General features: G+C 43.3%; 1 protein-coding gene across 2 annotated transcripts in view; it reads left to right on the top strand.

The window, feature by feature from the left end:
* Positions 1-24,730, top strand: part of SNX31 (sorting nexin 31) — a 67,118-nt gene that overhangs the window by 6,920 nt on the left and 35,468 nt on the right. Inside the window, exons 2-6 of one of the 2 annotated variants that reach the window (XM_070631872.1) lie at positions 170-244; positions 3,239-3,353; positions 6,641-6,705; positions 20,270-20,380; positions 24,202-24,292. In XM_070631872.1, the coding sequence (XP_070487973.1) occupies positions 3,296-3,353; positions 6,641-6,705; positions 20,270-20,380; positions 24,202-24,292 (325 nt within the window). In that variant the 5' untranslated portion in view covers positions 170-244; positions 3,239-3,295. The remainder of the gene's footprint in view (positions 1-169; positions 245-3,238; positions 3,354-6,640; positions 6,706-20,269; positions 20,381-24,201; positions 24,293-24,730) is intronic. The other variant, XM_070631871.1, reaches the window with a different exon arrangement.

Genomic DNA, 24,730 nt, shown 5'->3' with positions numbered 1-24,730 from the left:
GCCTTATTTTGTCATTTTAATTGTTCCAGCTTTGGCCCACGGGAGCTCTTTCAGTGTACTCCTGTGTCTCTGACATACACCTATTGTTGATTTTTTTGTTTTGAGCTCTGCCTTATTTTCTGGTGCTACAATATGCTCCTGACTCATATATTTCCTGCCTGTGTCCTAGAATCAACCCTTTCTCCATGGAGCCCTGGTTGCTTTTATTGGAGAACGATATTGGAAACCCAGACCTGGGCACTAGGTGTGTTCAATGCTATTGAAGTGTTGTTGCTTCTAAGTCCTCTCAGTTGACCAAGCAAGGAAAATATGTGTGTATGCTAATGTGGGTATATATGCGTGTCTATAAATAGTTCTGTATGTAACTATCTGTATCTATATTAAGCTAGACATGAGTTCAGACCAATACCTCCAACTATAATCCATTACTACAGGATTGTTCTAGCCTATTCCTCTTACTCACCTGAAAATTCCCACTCCAACAGTGAGAAACCTAACTCGCACCACCTGTCATCCATTTATTTAATTGTTAAATTTGTACACACATGTCGTATCAGAATTGTTTACCTGTACCCCCATGGGAAAAACTTCATCAGATAGAGTACAGTGCTTATGTACAGTTTCTTTTGCCTTTAGTTTTATAGACTCCACTCATTTCCAAAGCTACTTAGGTCAACACTGTTTTCCCTCACTCCTTTCAATGAAGTTGTTTCATACATTTGTAATATAGTTAGATTGTTTTGTCATATTTTGCATTCCATCCTGGGATTCCTCCAACCTCCTAAATGATTTTTTAAATATTTGCATACATTAAGGTTTTGTTGTAAAGTTCAGTGGGTTTGACAAATGCATAGTGTCATATATCCATAGTGACAGTAATCATACAGAGTAGTTTCACTGCCCTAAAAAATTCCAAGTCCTTTACCAATTCAGCACCACCTTACCCCAGACTCCTGGTGACCATTGATATTTTTACTATCTCTATAATTTTGTGTTTTCCACAATGTCATATAATTGAAATCATACAGCATGTAGCTTTTTTTAGACTGGCTTCTTTCACTTATAAATATGCATTTAAGGTTCCTCCATGTCTTTTCATGGCTTGTTAGCTCATTTCTTTTTAGTGCTGGATAATATTCCATTGTATGGATGCACCACAGTTTGCTTACCTATTCACATATCGAAGGATCTTGGTTGCTTTCAGCTTTTGGTAGTTATGAATAAAGCAGCTATAAAGATTTGCATGCACATTTTTGTGGACATAGTTTTCAGATCTGTTGGGTGAGTACCAAGGAGCATGACTGCTGGATTATATAGCAGAACTATGTTTAGCTTTGTAAGAAATTGCCAAACTATCTTCCAAAGAGGCTATACTATTTTGTATTCCCTCCAAGGCATAACTTTAAAAATTTTGTAATTGCAAAAATAAGTGTTGGCATCAAATCCAAATTCTCTATATATCAGACAAACAACAACCTAGCAGACCAAACAAAACACATCAGGGAGCTGTATCTTACAGGCAGTTAATAACCTTTCTAGGTGTTAGACCAACACTGTCCAACAGAACGTTCTGTGCTAATAGAAATGCTCTATATCTTTGCCCAATTCAGTAGCAATTTGCTACATTTTGAGTGGCTATTGAGTATTTGAAATGTGAGTAGTATGACTGAGGAACTGAATTTTAAATTTTATTTTATTTTAATTTGAGTTTAAATTTAAATAGTCACAAGTGACTAATGGGCATCATATTGGATGGCACAGTTCTAGGGCGTTTTAAGGATTTTGGCTTTTACGTGACTGAGAGGGGAAGCCAGGAAGGATTTTGAGCAGGGCAGTGGAAAGATCTGACTGACATTTTTAAAGTATCACCTTAGATGCTCTATTAGGAATAGACTGAAGAGGGTAAAGGACAGACGCAGCAAGACCTATTGTAAAGCTACTACGATAAACTGGAACAGAGACAACAGTGGCTTGGACCAGAGTGATGGCAGTGAGGGTGGAGAGATGTGGTCAAATTCTTGATGTATTTTGAAGTTAGGGCTTATGGAAGGTAAATATTTGTCAAATACACACTATATTAGTGACAAAGGTCACGGAATTAAAACTCTTACCTGTTTGCACTCTCATTTCTCTTTGATCTGCTTTCATTTTCTGTAAGCCACTGACTGCAGTAATTGTGAGAGTTTCAGCCCTACTGCTCCAGAAGTACCAGGTTAAAACCTGACTGGGTTTCTGACTGGTTTTCTTTCTCCCATTTTAAAGAGAAGGATGCTATGCCTTATCTTTAAGCCACCACTCTGAGTTTGGGGCTGGAGTGAAGGAAGATGCACTTTTGGTTATTTGGTTAAAATAACCAAAAATTATTTTTGATGCATCTACTATCAGCTTTCATAAAAATAATTACTGCCGTAGTCTTGGGTCATACATGCGTAGTTAGGAGGGAAGGGCTTAACTGGGTTTCTGTTAGAATCATATGTCAGACGTATAGGAATTCTATAAACCAGCCCTGTCCAATAGAAATGTAATGTGATCCACATATATAATTTTAAATTTTCTGATAGCCACATTAAAAGTAAACAGAATTAATCTTAGTAATATTTTTTATTTAATCCAACATATCTAAAATTATTTCAACATATAGTCAGTATAAAAATTATTAGTGAGATATTTTATATTTTTCTTTTCTTTTTGCTAAGTCTTCACGGTCTGCAGTGTGTTTTCCACTTATAGCACATTGAAAATTCCAACCAGCCACATTTCCAGTGCTCCTTAGGCACAGGTGGCTAGTGGCTACTGCATTAGCTGACACAGCTGTAAATACCTGCTGTTGTGTTCGGATTTGGTGAAGGGGGGGTGGGGTGGGGGAATTAAATTTCTAACCATCCTCATTGGTATCACAGATACTACTGGGGTATGAGTTAAGGAAGTATTGTATGATGTGAGTGGTGGGAAGTCTCATAGAAACATATGAAAAATTAAAATTACCCCAAGTCTACCAAACTCAGACTGGAGTCATCCATCTGTGATACATCTAATAGTATCTCTAGAAACGCATACTGAAATAAATACCTCCTTAAGAAAATCAGAGTATCCCCTTTTCCTCCTTTTGGCCAACAGGAAGGGTTAATTTTAAATAAAGTGCTGGACTGAGACCTACTCTGAGAGGAGGCTTTGCTGTCTCACCAACCTTGAATTGGAGGCTCTTTGTCTTAAACTGTGTGTTTTCTGGATCTTTCAGCTGAGGCGGGTCTTTGGAAACTGCCTGCCACCCTTTCCACCGAAGTACTACTTGGCGATGACCACATCTATGGCTGATGCGAGGAGGGATCAGCTGGAACAGTACTTGCAAAATGGTATGTGTTTGTATTTTTTTACAGATTTATTGAGATACAGGTTACATACTATAAAATTTACCCATTTAAAGCTTACAATTCACTGGTTTTTAGTATATTTATAGGATTGTGCAACTGTAACTGTAATCTAATTTGGGAACATTTTTATCACCCCAAAAAGAGACCTCATAGCTATTATCAGTCACTCCCTATTCCTCCCCCCCACCAGTTCCTGTCACCCACTACACTAATTTCTGTCTATAGATTTGCCTATTCTGGACATTTCCTATGAATGGAATCATACAATACGTGGTCTTTGTATTTGGTTTTAAAAATGCTTTATGTTCATATTTGCCCCTGGGTGCTATCTGTTGGCTTTGATTGTAGAAGTCAAAGAGATATTACGTGGATTAAGACCGAACAAAGGATAAGATGAACTGTTTACACCCGAGCTCTCAGGAGCTATCGGAGAGGTGCACTGGCAGTGCCGGGGATGGCACCTCCCTCTCTGTCCTCCCCAGGAAGCTGAGCCAAGGCACCAGGGACACTTGGAGGTCTGCTCTGGCCCCAGGAGGCTTGCGGCACAACAGTCCTGGCCCATTGCCTGTGTCCTGAAAGTGCTGTGCACAGCAAAACTGTGGTCAGCAAGACTGAGCTCTCACAAAAAGCGGGAGTTGGGGAGAAATAGCAAACTTGGCGTTGAAATATTTAAGGGTTTTAAAAAGGGGAAACAGTATATACACAAAATGTTTTAAAAATATAACTTGTCCAAAGAGTGTACAATAAAAGGTACATTCCTTTCTACCCCAGAGCCCTAGGCGTCTAGAAGAAAATACTAGTACAAGCGGTTTGTGTATCCTCAGAAACTATCTGTGTGCCTACTAGTGTGTATGTGCATCCGTGTTTGTTAAACACAAATTGAAACTTACTCTACACACTTTTCTGTACCTGATTTTTAAAAACATTCATTCTGAATGAATTTCTGATTTACAGAAAAGTTGCAAAGATAATGCAAAGAATTTCTGTGTCCTCTTCACCCAGGTTTCCCAAATGTTAACATTTTACATTTGCTTTAGCATTCTCTCTCGCTTTTCTGTGTGTGTTATGAATATATGTAAATATACATTCATATTATATATGAATGTACATATATACGTACACATATATAATTTTTTGAGGTACTTGTGTTGCACACACAAGCCACTTAACCCTTAAATACTTTGTGTGTATTTCCTAAGATGAAGGACATTCTCTTCTATAACCACAGTCTAGTTATCAAAATCAGGCAATTAATATTGAGACAGTAATGTTATCTAATTTAGAGACCTGATTCAAACTTCACCAGCTACCCCACTGATGTCCTCATAGCAAAAGAGTAAAAGTTTTTACTTCGGTATGTCGATTTTTTCCTCTTAAAATATATTTTTTACATATCATTCTAGGCCAGCAATTGTAGATTTACCTCATTATTTCTCATGGCTGCACATTTTTTTAAAAACATAGTATGTAAAAATTCTAGAAGTCATCTATTCCCCATTTGTCTTTTGTAGTCGAGAATATACCTGTTGTAGACTTGTTAAATAAGCCTTTTCAAGCTCAAAATGTAATATGTTTTGAATTTTCATTGTCTCTTAGTTTGTTTTATCACGTCTCAGTAAGTATTGCTTTATGAACTGGCCTTTTCACAAATGATGGTGGTGCTTAAGGGGTCACTTTTCCAGGCCTGGTCTTTCGCGACATCATCAGGATGTCTTGTGCATCTTCTTCAGCAAGGTAAAGCAAGGAGACAGCATAGCTTAGTGTCGTGACGGAGAGCACAGTTCTAGAGACCTGGAGTGAAATTCCAGGTTTGCTCTTCGCTGTGTGACCTTGGGCCAGACACTTAACCTTCTCTGAGCCTCAATGTCTTTATCTGTAGGATGGAAATAATATTTACTTCAGGGTTTGTTGTGAAGATTAAACAGCTAAAATATACAAAGTGCTTAGCATAGTACCTGCTACTTAACAGTTGTACAGTTGGATGAACACTCTTTTTTTCTCTCTTTGGGTGTGAGGAAGATTGGCCCAGAGCCAACATCTATTGCCAATCTTCCTCTTTTTGCTTGAGGAAGAGTGTTGCTGAGCTAACATCTGTGCCAATCTTCCTTTATTTTATGTGGGATGCTGCCACAGCTTGGCCTAATGAGCAGTGTTAGGTCTGTGCCTGGGATCCAAATCCGTGAACCCCGGGCCACCAAAACAGAGTTTGCAAACTTAACCACTATGCCCCCAGGCCGGTCCTTGAACACTTTTTTCAATAGCTTTCCCCATCTCTGAGAATTCATGCAATGACTATAAAGTTAGTTTGCATATATAACACATGTTTTCCAGAAAATAAGACAAAGGCTTTTTCCCCCTAAAATTATACCCTCAGAAATACCCTTTTATAAAAAGTTTCTCGTGTTACAGAGACTCTGTCTTAGTTACTTTATTTTGAAAAGCATGGCTTTGTTTGAGAAAGGTACAACCTGAAATGACCTCAGTCAGTGCTGGTTTTGAATGCTGATAGAAGTTATTTGATGAAATCAGTAAAACAACAAGAGGAAGAAAAGAAAGAAGAAAGATATGTAATACAGATTTCTTAAGTACATAAGTCTAGCTAAGGAGCAGGTCCAGGAGAGGACTTGTGGGCAGGAAGACAGGCGATGCAGAGGTGGGCTGAGGAGCACCTCATGCATGAGCATGGAGTTCTCAGGGGAGGGTCTCTGCCCCGTCTGCACTGTCCCCAGCACCTGGGTATTGGTATCTGGAGTTTTAAAACTAAGGGGAAAATACTCTTATAAATATAGAAGAATGAAAGACTTTAAATCTCTCCAACACCCTTACAATTGCCCTTTTTTTGGGTAACTTCTTGAGAGTGCCCATCATTAAAAGAGGTGCTCTCGACTTAAAATTTTCAAATTACTAAGTGTCTTGCTAAAGTGGAGTCTAAGTCCAAGTTCTGAGATCTTTCACTTCTTCATATTAGCTTCATCATCATCCTGGTAGGGCAGCAAAGTGGATAGTGAGCGATGCAGGTATGCATTGCAGAAAGTGAGATCCCCGGAAGGAGTCAACCGAGATTGGTGGGGTGGGTCCTTGTTGTCGTCACAGCTGCTTGGAGTTGCAGACCGTGGATTTTCATGTATTTCAGAAGTCACAGGCTGCATGCCTTCAAGCAGGCAGCGCTGCACTGGCAAGGCCTGGAGGGCTTCCTGGAGGACAGAGCAGTCTAATAGAGACTTCCACCAAGCCCTGTGCTAACCTGGCTCGCTGTCCATGTTTTTCAGTAACTGTGGACCCAAAAATGCTGAGAAGTGATGTCTTCGTTGATTTTTTAAAACTGGTGCAGCTGGTAAGATTGCTCTTCTTTACTAAAGTCATTATTTCACTGCAGAACATGTCTCTTAGTTAACCACATGTGCATTTCTGGCCGTCTGCCCCACAGAGCCTGAACTCAGGTCAAATACATTCATTTGGAGTACGTTAGAAGATGGTTCCTATTTTGTTCTTTTAGAAATTTAGATTCTAGTTGGAAAATTAAGTGTGTCACTTGGCCTTTAGCTCATTTTAATTAAGAAGATACCTTTTTTCTGTAGCATTGTAACTCTCGAAATTAGCCTTGAAGAAGAGAAGCTTTATCATTAAGGGCCTCCATGACAATTCTGGGGCCCTGCTTGGGTAGCTGGGATTTCCAAGTGTGCCACGATGAAGCCATCAGGATAGGAGTAATAGCCATGCCAGCTATTTCTTATATATTCTCTGCTCCTAACTTTACTGTAAATGGATCATGGAGAAAATTCGGTCTGAACAGAATGACACAAAGCAACTCTCTTTCCTTTATAGGTCTAAAGAACCACTGGCTACTTGTCCCCTAGAGGCTAGAACTTTGCCAAGCACATTTATTAAGCACATCACTCATTCTAATTGTACATATGGGGACATTTTTATGCCTGCATGTATGTTCTTGACTGAATGGAAAAGCTATGAAAGGACTGAAGCTGTACAATGATATGATGTTATTGAACTGGATCCCCAGCTAGGGGAAGAGTGATGCCTTGATCAGATTTGTAAAAAATGGGAGCACATTGCATTTGTTGAGTGGTTTGACTGTGTTGATATACTTCCTGGTCCACTCAACCCAAGAAAGGACCCTAGAGCACCCCATTGTGTAGTCATTCATATTTTCACATATACTTGATGGTCAAAAAAATATATCCTTTTCTTTGAAAAGTTTTTTATTGAGGTGGTGGTGGTGGTAACATTCAAACAGCACAAAAGGGTATAGGGTCAAAGTAACGTCTGCAGCCGCCACAGACCCCCAGTGCCCCTCCTCAGAGACAGCTGCTGTCTGCAGTTTAACTGTGTTCTTTCCACATGTGTCTGTATGCATACAAGCATTCACATGAATGCATAGCCTGTTTTTTAATTTTTCTTTTCAAATAAACACATACTCTACCCACTTTCTGAACCTTGTTTTTTAAAATCTACAGCTTGCACATCATTCTGTGTCAGTACACAGAGGTACGTTTAGCCTTGGTTCTATCATCTTTTTTTGTGTGTATTGTGGTTTTTGCTTTTAATACTTTTTGAAATTCATTCAGGAGGTAGCAATGTTTTGGAGTTTTGTTTTGAGTGTCTTTTTTTTTCTGACAATTTAAAAGAGTTTGGCTTGATGTTAGCTCTCTTCTTATCTTACCTTTATCGCTTTATACAGAAGCCTCTCTGAATGCCCCAGCTCCGTTTGTAGTGTCTCTTCTTGCTTCTTCTGATGACATTTTCACTCGTGTAATGGCTTTGTTGTTCTTTTCCATTTCTCCCACGAACTTTGTCAACTTCCTTTTATATTCTTTTGTTGTCTTACCTCTCTTTTGAGGCCTTTATTCTTCTTTGGGGTCTTAGTTCAGACAAACCATATTTTTATTAATACATCCATTTTCATCTCCTTCGTGGCATCACTTTTGGGGTATATATTTTTTACCCTTACTTGGTCACATTTCTTTCCTCCCTTCTTGCAGGGTTTTTGCCTAGGTCCCTTGCCAGGATTCTTCTTAGGCATCACTCCGCTGTGAAAGGGGCTTTGCTCTGTGAGCCACCTCTTTGCCAACACAGGGTTGGGGAGGAGCTGGAGTTGAGTCATTTGACTGTCTGCTGTACTGCTGGATCTTGCCTCTTGTTTCTGAGCACTGTCTCACTCTGCCCTAAGACCCAAGCAGAGTGTCGAGCACTGAAGTCATACCCACAGTTCCTCATATCGTGATCTAGCATTTTAAACCCTTGTGTTGACTGAGCAGCCTCAGGACTGGCTTAGTGGGTAATTGTGCAGGCTCAGGAGTGCAGGCCAAGGTTCAAATTTTGGCTGCCCTGCTTTCGATTTGTGTGGCCTGGGACAATTTACTTAGCCTTTTTGTGTCTCAGTTTCCCCATCTGTAAAATGAGGAGAATAGCTCCTGTCTCAGAGGTGTGTTTTGAGGATTAAGTGAGCCTGTGCTTTTAAACCACTTAAATGTCGTCCGGCACATTAACACTTATGAAGTACTCGCTACTGTTATCAATGCCCATCCTGTTTTCCCTTTCCAGCCATGCTGAGAGATTGCTTTCAGCAAAGATGGCACATCTGCACATTTCTTAGGCTCCCTGCCCACTAGGTGGTGTCAAATGCACCCAGAGTTGTGCTCCCAGACTGCGGAGTCCCTCGAGATGAATTGCTTTAAGACAGCTTCTGCGTTGCTTGTAGCTTGAGTTCCGGCACCTTGTTACCTCTGCTTCCCCGCTCCCTGACCAGGTCCGATTTTCACTGTGCTTGGCAGCCTTCTGGAAACCTAGTTGTTCAGGCTGGGGACCATTTTCAACTTCATCAAACATGATTTTCTTTTCTTTTGTTTTCTCTTCATCTCGAAAAGGGAGGGAGAGCAGGATAGAGGTACTTTACTCCTGAAGGTGTTTATAAAGGAGATTTGCTTTACGGTTTTGAAAAGGAAATTGAGTTTAAATCAAAAAGGTTGTTCTACCTTCTTGTGCTCCTGTCCTGCTTTCCTTTATTGTTCATACGTTGAATGAATATGAATTGAACACTGCTCAGAGCCAACCCTCCTCTGGAAGTTGGGGAGATACCAGCAAACGACACCCAGTCCCTCTCATGGAGTTTAGTGTCTTGTAGGGGAGACAGAAAAGTCACTGGGCAAGTCACTAAATGTAATGATCACCATGATACAGGACCATGTACCATGACATGGGACTGCATATTATGATCTGTAAATAAGACTATGATACAGAACCATGCACTGTGATACAGGACTATGCATTGTGCACTGTGATACAGTACTGTGCATCGTGCACTGTGATGCAGGACCAAGCACGGGGATATAGGACACAGCACTGTGATACAGCACCATGTCCCAGGAGGGGATTAGGAGTATGTCAAGATTTCCATTCTCTCAGCCCAGGTACAGCATTGATGGGCCCTGCCACCTCTAGTGGCTCCGTGCCCACATACCCCAGTGTGCAGTACAGATAGTATCATTCTCTGTGTGTGCCCTGTGAGAAGAGGGCTGGGAGGCACTGCCACAGGATGAGTGTGTGTCTGGGAGATGTGGAGGGTACCTTGGTCAGGGAGACCTAGAGAGTGACATCTAAACTGGTATTTGAAGTTTTCTGGGCAGGGAGGGATGACTATAGGTTTTTTCCCCCACTGAGCCGGGGAAAATACCACAAACCACATAATATCAGGAGGTCTGGGAGACTCAGGACTGATATTAGTGAAAGGGAAAGCAGTAGCCACTTGTTATGGGGGTGGGGGTGGGGATGGGGAGTCTGTTCCAGCTGCCAGTAGACCCTTTCCCTGATCACTATCCAGGGCCAGTGGCTTATGGGCTGAAATGGATGCAATCAATGCAACTGGCTGGCTGAGCTTGCAATGAGATTGCTCCTGCAGGGCTGGTAGGAGCTCGGAGGACTGGCATGAGCAGTGGTGATGTGTAGATTTTCCAGACCATGAAGGGAGCCCAGGGAGCAGGGATTAGGCACTTTCCCCAACTCAGTAGTTTACAGACCCCACCTGGATATCTTCACTGCATCTGATAAGTGCTTGGCCTGCAGTTTCCAAGTGGTTATTGCCAGATAATCCTATGCTCACAGGCCTGGCTCGCCAAGGCTCAGCAAATACAAGAAGATCTTCCAGTCTCTGGGCGAGGACACACCATGTTAGAAACGTGAATACATGCGACCTCCCAGGAGCCCTTCTGTGGAAAGCCTCTCTGGAGGATGGCCAAAGGCAAGCTCCAGTAATCAGAGGGCCTTTAATGTGGGCTGGGCCCTGCTTTATGTGCAGTGTCTCATTAATCCTTCACAGCTTGTCGAGGGAGGTGCTATTGGTGTCTCTTTTTTAGGCTAAGTAACTTATCCAAGGATACATATCTTGTAAATGTCAGAGCTGGGGTCCGAGCCCAGGGAGCCTACATTCAGAGCCCTGCTCCACTGAGGTATTTCTAGGGCAGCGGTAGCCCACCCAGCCCTGCCCCACTGGGTGCTTTTTGTTTTGTGGGTCTAGACCCCTTAGTATGCTCTGTGCTTTTGCCCTGTGAGAGCCTTTTAGATGAAGGGACTTTTGAAAAGGCAAAACTGAAGTCTTTAGACTAAGATTCTTTATGCTCCCGGTTCTTAAACTGTAGTGTTCTATGGCCTCTTGTGAACAATGTATTTGAGAAAAAGAAGACTGAGAAGGTATTTGGAGTGGCTTTGGTGCAGCTGGGAAGTTAGGGGCAGTTCATGTATTGGAGAAGTTTTGCCCACTGTGGCTATGTTTGGAGGTTCTGGGAAGTGACTCTTTCCCCATTTCCTCGTAAGAATGTTTCCCATTTCCCTTGTAGTGAAATGGTTAGGGTCCATCATTAAGTGCAATGGAAATTTAGAGCTTGGTGAGTCCAAGAATGGATTCTCTTGGATAAGAAACCTCAGGAATAAGTACCCATGGCTATCAGACATTTCTGCCTCCGAACAGAATATCCATAAAGCACGTTGATTGATCTTTCTTTGAGAAATTAAAAAATTCCTCAGGTTGTTAAATTCGATTTGAAAAGAATTAGCACATATTTTAAAATGTGTTGTAGGGGAGGAAGACATTTCCTCTACCCTCTCTGGGTTCGTCTGGCCGGAGAACGAATTAAATTCACATGAGACAGAATAGCAGGAGAAAATTAAGCAAAGCTTTATAACATGTATACACGGGAGAGGCTCAGGCAAGCTGAGCAACTCGCCAAAATGGCTGAAGCCCCCACCTTAAATATCATCTTCAGCTAATGACAAAGGAGGATGTTGCGGGTGGAGGGGGAGTCGATCATGGGAGATTACCACGCAAGTACAGTAAATAAATGCAGATTTAAGTTTTTGCCTTTGGCATTGATTAAGAGTTTCTAGAGATAAGGTCATCCCCCCTTCTTCGTGGTACAAGGAGGGAGACAACTTTACAGATGGAAATTTCCTTTACAATGTAAATGTCTCTTAACAAAGGGTAAGTAAATTCTACTTTTCAGTTGCTTTCCTGTCTGCAGTTTATTAAAAGTAACTAGCCCCAAATAATCCTCGTGCCAAAGAGAAATATCTTGGGGTGGCCAATTCTAGGCCCCCACAGTGTTAAGGCAGCCCATGGTGTTGGAGGGTTTTGAGATTTCTTAAAGATAAATGCGTTCAATTTTCTAGTGTGAATTGTGCATTTTGATTCCTGATCCACTCTAGATCAAGATGACAGCTTAGTCAAGGCTTTGTTTTTCTACAATCCAAATCCACCAAGTTGGCTTTTTTCCCTCTAATTGTGTTTTTGTATGGCTCTTACATTTTCTTAATTATATACATTCTAGTAAAATTCAAATGTCACAAATAGAGCCAAATTCCTCCTTGATCACCACTCCAAACCTAGAATGTTTCACCTCTTGTGCACTTGCTTTTATACCATAATATAAATGTTTTTTGATGCCGTTATTTCTTCTCTTTACCATGTTGTTCTAAAATTATTTTTTTATCAAAGCTAAATGTGCTCATAGTTTTAAAATAAAATAGTGCTAGAAAGAATTATAACATAACCATCTCCTGCTCTGCAGAGGCAATGGCTTTCAAATCTTTTAGCTTTTTCTTCATATATTTAAAAGTCTGGAGAGTAATGATCTACATCTCTAACTTTCTCTTGCTCTTCAATGTGTAGACATTATCCACCGACTGACTGTTATGGGGGATGAGGATTTCAGCTTGCTTATATCACTTCCTCCATTCACCCCTTCTGCCCAATTTTATGTCCGAATTTTTAAAAATTAAATCCTTAGTCAATATTTTAATTATTATAATATGTAAATATTTCTTATTACTTAGCCAAATCATGTTTGAGATTACCTTTACTCTCTTGAACAACTTTTATTTTTCTTAGAGTTAAAATAACATCTTTTAAAAGAAAAAAATATGTTTAGTTGTCATTAAGTATGACTCTTTTCCGTACCTATCACAGTGCTGAGAACAGAATTTTCCCTATGGTCAAACCAATCAGATTCTTTTCCTGGAGATGATCTACCCAGAGTCTCTGTCTTTCTGTTGTTTAAGAGGAGAGAGACTTGAGTAAGTTTGCCTGCTAGTGGGAAGGAGCCAATGGAGAAGGAGAGTTTGAATATGGGAGTGGGTGGGATTGGCCTTGATAGTTACTAGCACCAAGTCCTTGAGGCCGGAGGATTAAACACAAGCTGGGACTGGGTGGAGGAAAGATCACTCTTAAACTGAATGTGAGACAAGGAGAAAGACTGGGTGAGGCTACAGGCGTGGTGCAAGGTTTGTGAGTATAAGTAGAGTGAGTCCCCTCTCCGTGTTTCCTCTGTGGCTTAGAAGAGGTGAGGTCAACTGGTGGGGATGAGGAAAGAGGCAGATGTGGTTGGAGTCTTGGGGAAAGTGGAGAAGGTTGAAACAGAGTGCGAGTCAGAACTGCATTGGTGGAGGCAACCAGTGGGACATGCTGGGGAGGAGGAGGGAGGTCAAGGGCCAGTTGCCAACCAGTGTGTCCCATTCTCACCAATGGCAAAGAGTTGGGTGGTCCTTGAACCTTTTACCTCCCTTGATGTGGAGCTTACCCACTGAGAGAAGGTTGTCTCAACTGAAACCAGTGTTGCTGTGTCAAACAGAACATTGCAGACTTTAATCTTAATATTCTTTCCTAAAACATAGGTAGGGTAAATATGCAGTAGAGGGCTAGAGAGAGATGTATATAAACAATCGATTTTTAAGTGCTCCATTTTAGATGCCTCTTAGTTCTTTTTATCCTCTCACTTGGATTATTTTGAGAAATATGGCATCAAGATTATTCAAATACCCATTTATACAGGGCCCTGTTCAAAATAAATTTACTGCATAATCGCTGCTCTGAAGGAGCTTATCATCTAAGCAACCATCTAACCCAGCTTTAAACAAATTAAGTATAAAAAAGCCAAGAACATTCAACAAATAAACAGAGTAGGCAGGGTGGAACTCTACTTCCATATTAGTCAGCCCTTTTTCAATTGCAAGGGACAAAATCATAAATGGGAAATTTATTCATTTAAATGACAAGTTGGGGAAGTTTGGCTGGCGCTCTCATCCCACTCCTTACTTCAAGCTTTGCTTTTCTGTATATTGACTTCATTCTCAGAGCCTCTCTCCATGCTGTGGGAAAAATAGCCATTTGCTTCAAGATTAGCAGCCCCAGCTGGAGGAGAGTGCCCTCACTTTCCTTCCTCCTCCTTGCTAATGAAGTCAGAACTCCATTGGATGGGGGAGCCCATAGGGTAATTACTAGAGAGAAGGAGAAAGGAAAGTGAGGGGCAGTTGTCAACTGACTTGTCTCATCCCAACCATTGGCAAAGGGTTGGGTGTCTGTGACAGAATAAGAAATGTATGTTTTGTCTCTGAACCGGGTTCCTGATGCAGAGCTCCAAAAACCCATGTGATTTGCTGAGTGATGGGGTGATAGGCCTGTCTTACACAGAGCTTCTGAGACCCTTGGAATCTCTGGAGGGATGAGTGTCTTTTTGTTTGCTAATCAAATGACTAGTGGCTGGGGGCCCCTAGATGCTTCAAGATGGGAGCTGGTCAACAGCTTGATTAGAGAGTTGGAACTTCCAGCCCCACCCCCTGGCCTCTGGGGAGGGAAGAAGGGCTGGAGATTAAGTTAATTGATCACGCCTACAGAGCAAGGCCTCCATAAAAATCCCTAAACTATGGTGTTCAGAGAGCTTTGGGGTTGGTGAACATGTAGGCGGTGCACCTGGGAGGGCTCTGTACACCTTTCCACATACCTTACCCTGTGCATCTCTTCCATTTGGGTATTCCTGATGACGAAAATAATCCATATCCAATCTATAAGTGAAAATTTGGGTGAGTTTATTCTGAGCTTAAATCTGAGGATTATAACCCGGGAGAGTCTTTCCACAAAGGAACACAGCACTCCAAAGAGGTGGGGGGAATACAGGGTCGTTATATACCCTCAAAGAGGATGTTTCACATATGATTGGAATGTCCCTTTTACAATAGTCGCGAGACTACTCTGTCGGCACAGCGATTGATGGAAATAGCAGGTAGGTCTTCTGTCTCTGTGAACACAGCAGGGTGGCAGTCTGTTGTCTCCAGCTGGGTGGTCACAGGTGAGCTGGGAGGTGAGTGCAGCAATCAGTTCCTAGCCTAAGGAAAAATGCTAATGTTGGGGGGAAGTTGCATCTTTATCTCAAGGGCCTTTGTTCTGGCCATAGGAAATGTCTAAGCAGATATGCAATGCGTGCTCAATAGCCAGTCAGGCCCTTTTGGAGGAAAAAAAAGAAGTCAGGCTGAATTAGGTTTATACCAAATGGCTTCCTCATATACTCCAATATATCCTATTGCTTGCCATTTTATTTGTCACTGAGTTGTATCCTTTATAATGGGTGATAGTAAATAGTTGTCCTGAGTTCTGTGAGCCATTCTAGGAAAGTATGAAACTCAGGGAAGGGGTTGTGTGAATCTGGGTTTGTAGTGGGTGGGTCAGAAGCATGGGAGGGCGCAACTTGTGATTGACATCTGAAGTGGGAGGGGGGCAGTCTTGTGGGACCAAGGCCTTGACCTGTGGGGTCTGTGCTAACTCCGGGCAGTTAGTGTCAGAGGTGTTGATGTGAGTAGAGTAGAGAAAAACAGTGTTTTTCCTTTTAGTGTCTCGTGAGCAATGTAAGGACATTAGAGGGTTTTAAGCAAGAGAGGGACATTTTTAAGTTTACATTTTAAAAATGTCTCTGGCTGCTGTGTGGAGAGTGCTTTGTAGGAGGAGAAAGAATGGAAGTAAGAAGACCAGTATGGAGGCCGTTGCAGAAGTGTAGGGGAGAGATGTCAGTTGGGTTTAAGGTGCTGGCAGTGGAGATGAAGAGAGGTAGATGGATTCAAGAGATAGTTTAAGATGTAAAATATACAGGACTCAGAACCAGATTGGATATGAGCATTGCAAACATCTTCCTAAACCTTTGACTCTTTTATTTCTTATCTGTTGCCACTGACTCAAAATAAAGATATAGAAACTTCCTCCACATTCCTATTGCTAACAATAACAGAACAATAAAGCTGCCATTTGAGTGTTTGTAAGGAATGCTCTTCCGTGTTCCACGTCTTAGCTCCTTGAGTCCTTGCCACAGCCTGATGATGAGGGCACTATTACTTTTATTTTAAAGCAGAAGGAATGAGGTATACAGAGGGGAAGTAACCTGTCTGGATTTACACGGGTCACATGCAGTAAGTGACAGAGCTAGGCTTGGAACCCAAGCAGTCTGCTCTGTGGATTGTGCTTTTCTTAACCACATGGTCTAGCCCATCCCTCCGTCCCTCCATACCTCGCGTGGGGTTACTGCAGCCACCTCTCTTGAGTCTTCCTCATCCTCCAGTCTCTCCTCTAGTCTGTTTTCACCCCGCTGCCAGACAAATCTTTCTATAACTCCATTTCCATTCTTCCATTTCCCTGATCCAGAACCACCACGGTTTCTTTTTGCCTTTTTTTTTAAATAAAATTTTTATTGAGTTAATAATAGGTTACAATCTTGTGAAATTTCAGTTGTACATTATTGTCTGTTAGTCATGTTGTAGGTGCAACCCTTCACACTGTGCCCACCCCCACACCCCCTTTCCCCTGGTAGCCACTAATCTGTGCTCTTTGTCCACATATTTAAATTCCTCATATGAGTGGAGTCATACAGAAATTGTCCTTCTCTATCTGGCTTATTTCACTTAACATAATTCCCTCAAGGTCCATTCATGTTGTTGCAAATAGGATGATTTTGTTCTTTTTTACAGCTGAGTAGTATTCCATTGTATATATACCACATCTTCTTTATCTAATCATCTGTTGATGGGCACTTAGGTTGCTTCCACATCTTGGCTATTGTAAATAATGCTGCAATGAACATTGGGGTGCAAGGGACTTTTGGAATCGCTGACTTCAAGCTCTTTGGATAGATACCCAGTAGTGGGGTAGCTGGGTCATATGGTAGTTCTATTTTTAATTTTTTGAGGAATCTCCAGTCTGTTTTCCATAGTGGCTGCACCAGTTTGCATTCCCACCAGCAGTGTATGAGGGTTCTTTTTGCCTTTTTAATAAAATTCTCGAATGTCTGATTTCAGGGCCATCTATAATCTGATTCCCTGCACTAATCTAGTCTGCTCCCTCGTTTTGCTTTTGCAGAAGAATTTAATAAAGATATGCATTTGTATCATTTTAATTGTTTATATAATTTAGATATCTTACTGGTCTGCAAGATAGCCTGAGTTTGGAGTTGCATTGAAGTAATATAAATTCATGCTAGGCTTTACTTTAGAATCTTATCGAAAAGCAGTGACATTCTTTCCATTCATTTTGTGAGTGTTTTTCCCCTCAGGTAGGAGATGTTTGTGATTATGGGCCAAAATCCTTTGAGAACCCAGGGCCTAGGCAAAGGCGTACCTTGAAAAGAACTATTCACAACAGTTGCCCTGGGGGAGCCCATTGTCTCTGAAACCTGTATCTCAGCTAAATGTGGGGTTCACCTTAATCAATTATCATAACTGCAGGGGAACTAGAAAAATCTTCTAAAACTCCCCTGGAAAGGTCAAGTGAAGAAAGCGTGGCCTGAGATTGTTTGGGGGAGCTCAGGGCCTGTTTTGTGGAGGAGGGAAACCTGTGGCCCTGACATTCTGGGGAAGGGCTTGGAGTGGTTCTCAAAGGATGCTGAGAAGTGGATTGTCCCAGCACTGGACGCCTGAAGGGAAAACCTGACAGGTGGTTCAATCTGTGCTCATTTTGAGGCCAGTACTGACTGGGGAAGCCACAGGACTGTTTGAAAAGTGACAAACACGGTGATCAATAAGTGGCAAATTCAAGTCAGGCAGACAGAAACCTATTGTATGTGGGGGGAGGCAGCATAACTTTATGCTGGTGTTATGCTGGTAACATGGCAGCCATATACCTTATCCAAACTTGGAAAATTTTGAGAGTGAAAGGAATGCTGTAATTATTCTGCTTGGGCTGCCATAAAAAAAATATAGATTGAGTGGCTTAAAAAGCAGAAGTTCCGGGGACGGCCCGGTGGGGCATCAGTTAAGTTCGCACGTTCCGCTTCTCGGTGGCCCAGGTTTCGCCGCCCCAGCGTTCGCCGCCCCGGATCCTGGGTGCGGACATGGCACTGCTTGTCAAATGCCCTGCTGTGGTAGGTGTCCCATGTATAAAGTAGAGGAAGATGGGCATGGATGTTAGCTCAGGGCCAGGCTTCCTCGGCAAAAAGAGGAGGAGTGGCAGTAGTTAGCTCAGGGCTAATCTTCCTCAAAAAAAAAAAAAAGCAGAAATTCCTAGATCTGTGAGAAATAAATTTCTTCTTCGTGCACACGTGGAGAGAGAGAAGCTCTCTGGGGTCTCTTCTTATGAGGGCACTAATCCTATCATGAGGAACATGACCTTACTAACTCTAGTCACCTCCCAAAGGCCCATCTCTAACACTATCACGTTGGAGGTTAGGGCTTCAACATATGAGTTTGAGGGGGACACAAACATTCAGTCCATAGCAAGGCTGGATGACAGGTTCATACTAGAACCTTCTTGGGCCAGCTGGGAGATATGTCCACCCTAGTTAGAGCCCAGGAGCCGTGTGGAACTGGCCTTGAATCCTGCCTCTGCCACCATCTAGAGGTGTATCCTTGTTATTTAGCTATTTAACCTTCGTGAACTTTTACTTCATCTGAAAAAGGGGGCTTACTAAGTGTCTATGCCTCAAGGAATTGTTATGAGAATTAAATGAAACAGGTGCACAGAGCACAATTATCAGTATCATGAACTTACAATATATTTGTATGTAATAAATATATAGATATTATGTTTGTTCATAAATGATGTGCTATATAAACGTGTTGCCTATATAACTGTGGCTATAAATACATTCGTGACTATATGTAGTTTTTTGGACCAACCCTTTGAATTTGGAAAACTGCAGATTTTCTCTCCTAAAGTGCTTAGGTTCAGAATCATAGACTTAGTAATTATAAGTATGTGGGGGTGGGGGGTTAAAATTTAAAGTCAGTGCTTGCCCTTTGATAACAAAATTAGGAAAAATAAGCCTGTCACTAATGTGATTGGCCTTTTGAGGTAACCAGACAATGCGACTAAGTTGTTGGGTCCCCTGGTTCCCTACAAAGCTTGATGCCTAACCTGTTGTGTCTGAATGTCGGGGCTGAGTGGGGGTGGGGGTGTGTCAGGAGGACTACAGAAAGGGGAGGTATAGCCTGTTGAAGGGAATGAGGCTCAGTTGGTCAGCTTGCCTGGGCCCCAACTCCATGATTCCCAACAACCTTCTGAATGGTCGTTTAGATCTTCCCTCCCCTAACCTGATACCAGGAAGGAGGTGACCTGGGCTGTATTACTAATATTCTAGTTTATATAGTAGGTTCAGAACACAGGAAATGATGTGAGTGACTCTTTCCTCAGTTCTCCCAAGGATGATTCATAACTAGTGTCATTCTAAATGCCTAGGAGAGAAGTTAATTCATTGCGTGCAGTGGATCCACTGGGGCGTTAGGGTTTAATCCTGTTGCAGAACCTGGGGTGAGAAGGGCTATGCCCCAAATCAGCCTCCCAGAGATGAGGCAGCTCTGTGGCCTGACAGGATCCCGTTCAGGAGGTGCTGAAAACAGCCCCACCCCCTCCCCCGGAGCAGCTGCTCTGTGAGGCACGCCTGGGCCGTCACTGGCCAGGCCTCCTCTTGGGGTCCCTTTCTCTATGGTAACTGAGCACCAATCTCAGCCTTACACCTTCCTAAACTCTGATGGCCTTCCAGTGTCTCTAGTGTGTTCTTGACATTCTAGAGCACCACTTCCCAGAACTTCACGGATCCCCAGATCTGTAGTTGCCTCTGGCGCACATGCCTCCCCTTGAGAAATGCATGAGCACGAGCAGACCTGTGCTGAGCTGGCGTCTTGGGCCCTCAGCTGGGTGCCCACTCACCAGAGAGCAACTGGCTTCTCCATAGAGGCCTCATAGTTGTCGTACTTCAGATGTTTGCTGTAGCAGAATCAGGAATTACTGCATATCATGGACTTTTAGGAATGCCCAGAAATATTCAAAATGGGAGAGTTAAATCTGAAACAATTAAGTGTCAAATGGATGATTTTATCAAAAGCTTTTTTCCTAAAGTGGGTACCTTGTTGTTTATTTGGAAATTATTCAAACTGTGTGTCATTACTTTGCCTTGGCCCTTCTCCACACCCCTCCCTGTCCCCCCATCCCCCCTACCCCCCAAATCTCATCCCCCAAATCACTTGGGTCTCTTGTGGGCACTGTATGCCCCCAGCACCAAGGGAGAGGAAGCTGCTGCCTGTACCTGCTGCGACGTGCCCCCTAAAGGGCCACGAAGCTTATCGAGCTTTGCTTTTGCCCACAGGACACATTTAGCATCACTACCAAGAAATCCTCTCTGGATGTGTTTCTGCCCGATGGAAGGAGTATCCAGGTTGAAATTCTAACCTCAGACACTGCCGAAAGAGTCTTAGAGGTAAACTGTCCAAACTCCAGCTCCAGACCTGAATTTAGCAATCATTCTGTTTGAAGGTAGGGACTAGGATACAGTTACCTTCCAGAAGCTTCCTGCCTGTCATTTTACCCTGGATGGCTTATCTGTAGAAGTGATGGGATTTTCTGGGAGACTGATGGAGGAATCTGAGCTGCAACCAATCCTTGGGGCCTCTTTGGTTTTACTCCCCCTTGGGCGTCAACTTTCCAGGTCCTTCTTAAGGCAGCTGTCAGTTCCCTAGGACTCAGCCCGGGATGTGCCCTGGAAATATGCAGAATGCTTTGGTATGGGATGCCCCACAGTTGGGAGCAGGAAGAAGGGCCCAGATGAGTCTGGAACAGCAGTACCCAGGGGAGCTAATGACAGGTTCTGGCAGAGAGGGATAGAGGATTTCTCAAAGGCTGAAAGAGTCGCCCCTCCTCCACACAGGGAAGACCCCTGAAACCAAGGCCCCAGCGGTCTAATTCTGGGTCCAGGGGCCAGACCTGAGCTTTAGTCAGTTCTCTGAGGACTTTAAGGATGAGACCCAGAAAGCACCCTCTCTTTCAGATGTGGCCATCAGCTCTGCCCCTCAGGCCTTTCCTCCCCCTGAGCTGGGCTGCAGAGGGGACACTGTCTTCTCACACCCACGCATTGCTCCCGAAGGTCAGCTGCCGGGCCCCTTTCCTTTGGAGGGCTTTAGTTTTAATCCTCCAGAGAAACATACTAGGAAGAATAAAAAGTTATAAACAGGAGGAGGTCAGAAAGTTTCTAGGACCTTTTCAAGGACAGAAAATTCCTTCCCTGGGGTGGTGATATCTGACGCCTTCTAAGCTGGAAGCCAACGAAGTGCTCTCTGTGGGGCTCCCTGCTCTGGAGCCTGCCTTCACCTGAGGCCACGGGGAGGAGCTCCCTCCCTGCGTCCTGGCTCCTCTTCTCACCCTGGAGATTCAAGCCCTACGTGCCCTCCTGGCCTCAGAAGCAGCACCTGGATTAGGAAACACCTCTTCTTTAGGTCTTGGCCTTGCCCAAGAATGATTATTTTTGACCTTTCTTCCTGGTGAACTCACTGCACACACCCCACCCTAACTTTTTCTTGGCTCCTGTGCTGCTGACCTGGTTGAATGGTATCAGCAGCCACCTAGTTGCTGAGGCCATTGAGAAGTTATCCTGGGCTCCTCCTCCTCCCCCCTCCTCCCAGTCCTACAGACACTGTATCCCAAGTCTCTCTCCTATCATCCCCTTCTCCCTATTTCCCCCTCTTCGTCCTCATCCCCCTAGTTCGAGCCCTCCTCATTTCCCAGCCAGATTTCTACAGCAGCCCCGAAACTAGTCTGCCTGCTTCCAATCTTCCTGTGCTGATTTCCAGAATGATCTTTCTCAAAAGCATCAAATGCCCTTGATGCTTAATGCTTGAGGGGATTTATACGAAAACAAAACACAAAAACATGGCTCCCTCACTTGCCCTCCTGGGACCTACAGAATAGGAGACAGTTAGGTAAATGAAGGAGGGGACGGACAGGAAAAGTGAGGGAGGGGCTACAACTTGGGTATCTCTGGGTCCAGGCAAGTAACTCAGGGCTGCACCTTCTGGCTGTTAGGTAATTTGGAGATGGTTAGGCCTGTGAAGAACTGGAGGGCACCTGCCTGCCTGACGACATCATTATTGACATATTTTTCACACACTGGCTCACTGGCCAAGCTAGACATTTCTGCAGCTGAAGTTGGCTGCTGGTGAAGTTTGGGGCTCCTCTCTGCTGGGTTCAGGACAAGTCCTGGATTCAAGTGACAGCATTGCCACGTCATAGCTGTGTGAGTTTGGGTAAGTTATTTAACCTTTCAAGACAATGTCTAAGTAGTTATATAAGTAACTCATGTTCCATCAACAGTGGTGGTTATGGTTATTTATCCTTATTGGTGTTGGTATTGATATCAGAGGGACTGCTGAATTGAGTAGGGCGGTAAGTCTAGGGTTCTACAATACCATGTGTTTTGTCCAGGTCCCCTTGTAACTAACAGGATAAATTTAATGAGGTACATTTGTATCGTAGAAAAATGTACTTTCCCTCTTTCCCTCATTGGCTTGTGAGGAATTCAAACCCACAACACTGATATTGTTAACATCAGCTAAGTGTACCTGGAGGTTCTACCCTCCAAGTGGTAGAGTTTCCATAAGAGGTAAAGTGAGCACTTGGCCAGACAGAGACATGAATTCCCTTCCAGGGGCTTGGAAATTCTCTAGCTTGCATAAAAATGTAATTTAAATTTTGTAATCAAGAATCATTGTATCTTCTCAAGCAACTCACCACCGCTCTCACTTTGCTTCTCTTGTCCACCTTACCCCCATCCTGCTGGGCTCTTTCAAGACAAGCAACAAGCTAAAATCTCTTCTTTGTTTTTTATAGATTTGTGCTAATGTAGTTTTATTGGTGGTGTTTGTGTTTGAAGCATCATTAACATTTGCTAAGAATGAAATAGTATTGTGTCTTTCTCTCAAAAGAAGGTGTTTGTATTTGTGTCTTTGTAAATACAAAGGCTTCTCCTCCCTTGTCTGCCTCCTCTCTCTGCCTTGGCATGTAAGCTTGCTGTTTTCACAGAATGAGTCAGAGAAGAGAGAGATTGCATTTGAGTGGACACAGGTGATGTTTACTCTAGGAAAAGATGTCTCTACAATCTGTTCCCTACCAGCACACACTCACCCACACCCACAGCCCTGTGTTTTGGTTTGGGGTTTTTTACAAGGGCGTGGAAAGGAGAGTGAGGTAGAAAGAATGGGAATGGGGATAAGCATCGAATAAAAGTTGTGAAAAGTTCCCAGGCTCTTCTTTATTTTTAAAGCCATGCTGAGAATGCTCAACCATACCATCCACCTAATGAGACTGTTTCACGAGGTAATTTATAGCTCTCTGACAAGAAAAGTACTCCTTTGAGCCTGGTATTTGTACAACTGCTACCTTGAGACTTGAAGAGGTTATTAAAGTGCTGTAAAGGCGAATCCTCACGTGTGAACAGAGGTGATCTAGCGAATTCAGACCAGGCGTGCAAAGACATCACTCAGGAGCGCAGTCATAAAGAGGGGTTGGGCTGGGTGGTAGAGAGGGAGAGGGTCTGTGGTAGGTGGAAGTTCCTGCTAAGGAAAGGTAAATGGATACAACTGTTGTGAGGTTACAAGCTCATGACCCATTGGTAATAACAAAACCATTGGTGTTGAAATGAAAGCCATTTGGTGCAGAGTGCACAGAAGAACATGAAGTGAGGGCAGCCAGCGCTTGGGATCTGAAGTTTCCCTGAGCAAAAGCCAAATAACTTAGTCTTGATCGTCCTAGGAGACATTAGAGAAGGCCTGGGAGGTGGAAGGCGGACAGTAGCTCGTACACCTTTATGTGCCGGCCAAGCAGTGGGGAGTGTCCCTTTTCCCAATATCTGGTAATCCAGCCCAGAGGAAAGTAAATGAATATGTGGGCCCAGGGGCAGATTTACAGAAGGACGGATGTCCATGGAGAATGACTGCTGTCCTCCAGTGGACAATAAAGACCAAAATGATCGGGGAGGCACGTCCGCATCCAAGATGGGACAACCAGCCTCAGCTGAGGCCAGTTTATAGCCACCGTGTTGGGACTGATTTTTTTCACTCTAATTTTTTTTAATTTCTAAATTTTCTAAAATGGGTATGTACTATTTTTAGATTTGGAAAACATTTAATGTCCACTAGCCCATTAAAGCACTTTTTACTGATGTTTATGGGCAATTTCAAATTCTGTATGTCACAGTAAGCATGGTAGACACTCCTAACTCCCACTCCTCCTTTTTGTCTTTGATTAAAGATGGTGTCACACGAAATTGGACTGTGTCGGGAGCTCCTGGGCTACTTCGGCCTATTTCTCATTCAGTTTTGCAAGGAAGGCAAGTTCTCTGGTAAGAAGGAGAGAAAGAATCTAGGGCAGCCAGGAGATGGGGAGGGCAGGTATGGGCAGGTGCTCAGCCCAGGAAATGCAGGAGTCACAGCTAGGGGGCTGGTCACCCCCCAGGGGAACTCCCTAGTGTGCGGTCCCTACTACTGTCCTCAGCAACTGGATCAAAAGTTTGGGGAATGTAGGTTGCGTCTGTGTTCATGATGAGCTGGGGGCGAGCAGCTCCAGAGAGGTGGCATGGTCAGGAGCAAGGCAGCAGGTCTTTCCAGTAACTGTGCTTCCTCTTGTGCGTGCACTAGTCCCAATCCTGATGTCCATCTCCCCTTTACCTTGTGCCCTGGCTGCTGACCACCAGCCATGCCCAACCCCCTGTGAATGGAGTGCTAGACTCCAGGCATCAGTACATCCCATTACAGCATCATGTCTCCTTGTTAAGGAATGT

The sequence above is a fragment of the Equus przewalskii genome, chromosome 8, assembly GCF_037783145.1.
Source record: "Equus przewalskii isolate Varuska chromosome 8, EquPr2, whole genome shotgun sequence".
NCBI lineage: Eukaryota > Metazoa > Chordata > Mammalia > Perissodactyla > Equidae > Equus > Equus przewalskii.
The sequence above is the reverse complement of the archived record's forward strand: the minus strand, read 5'-3'. Positions and strand labels throughout refer to the sequence as shown.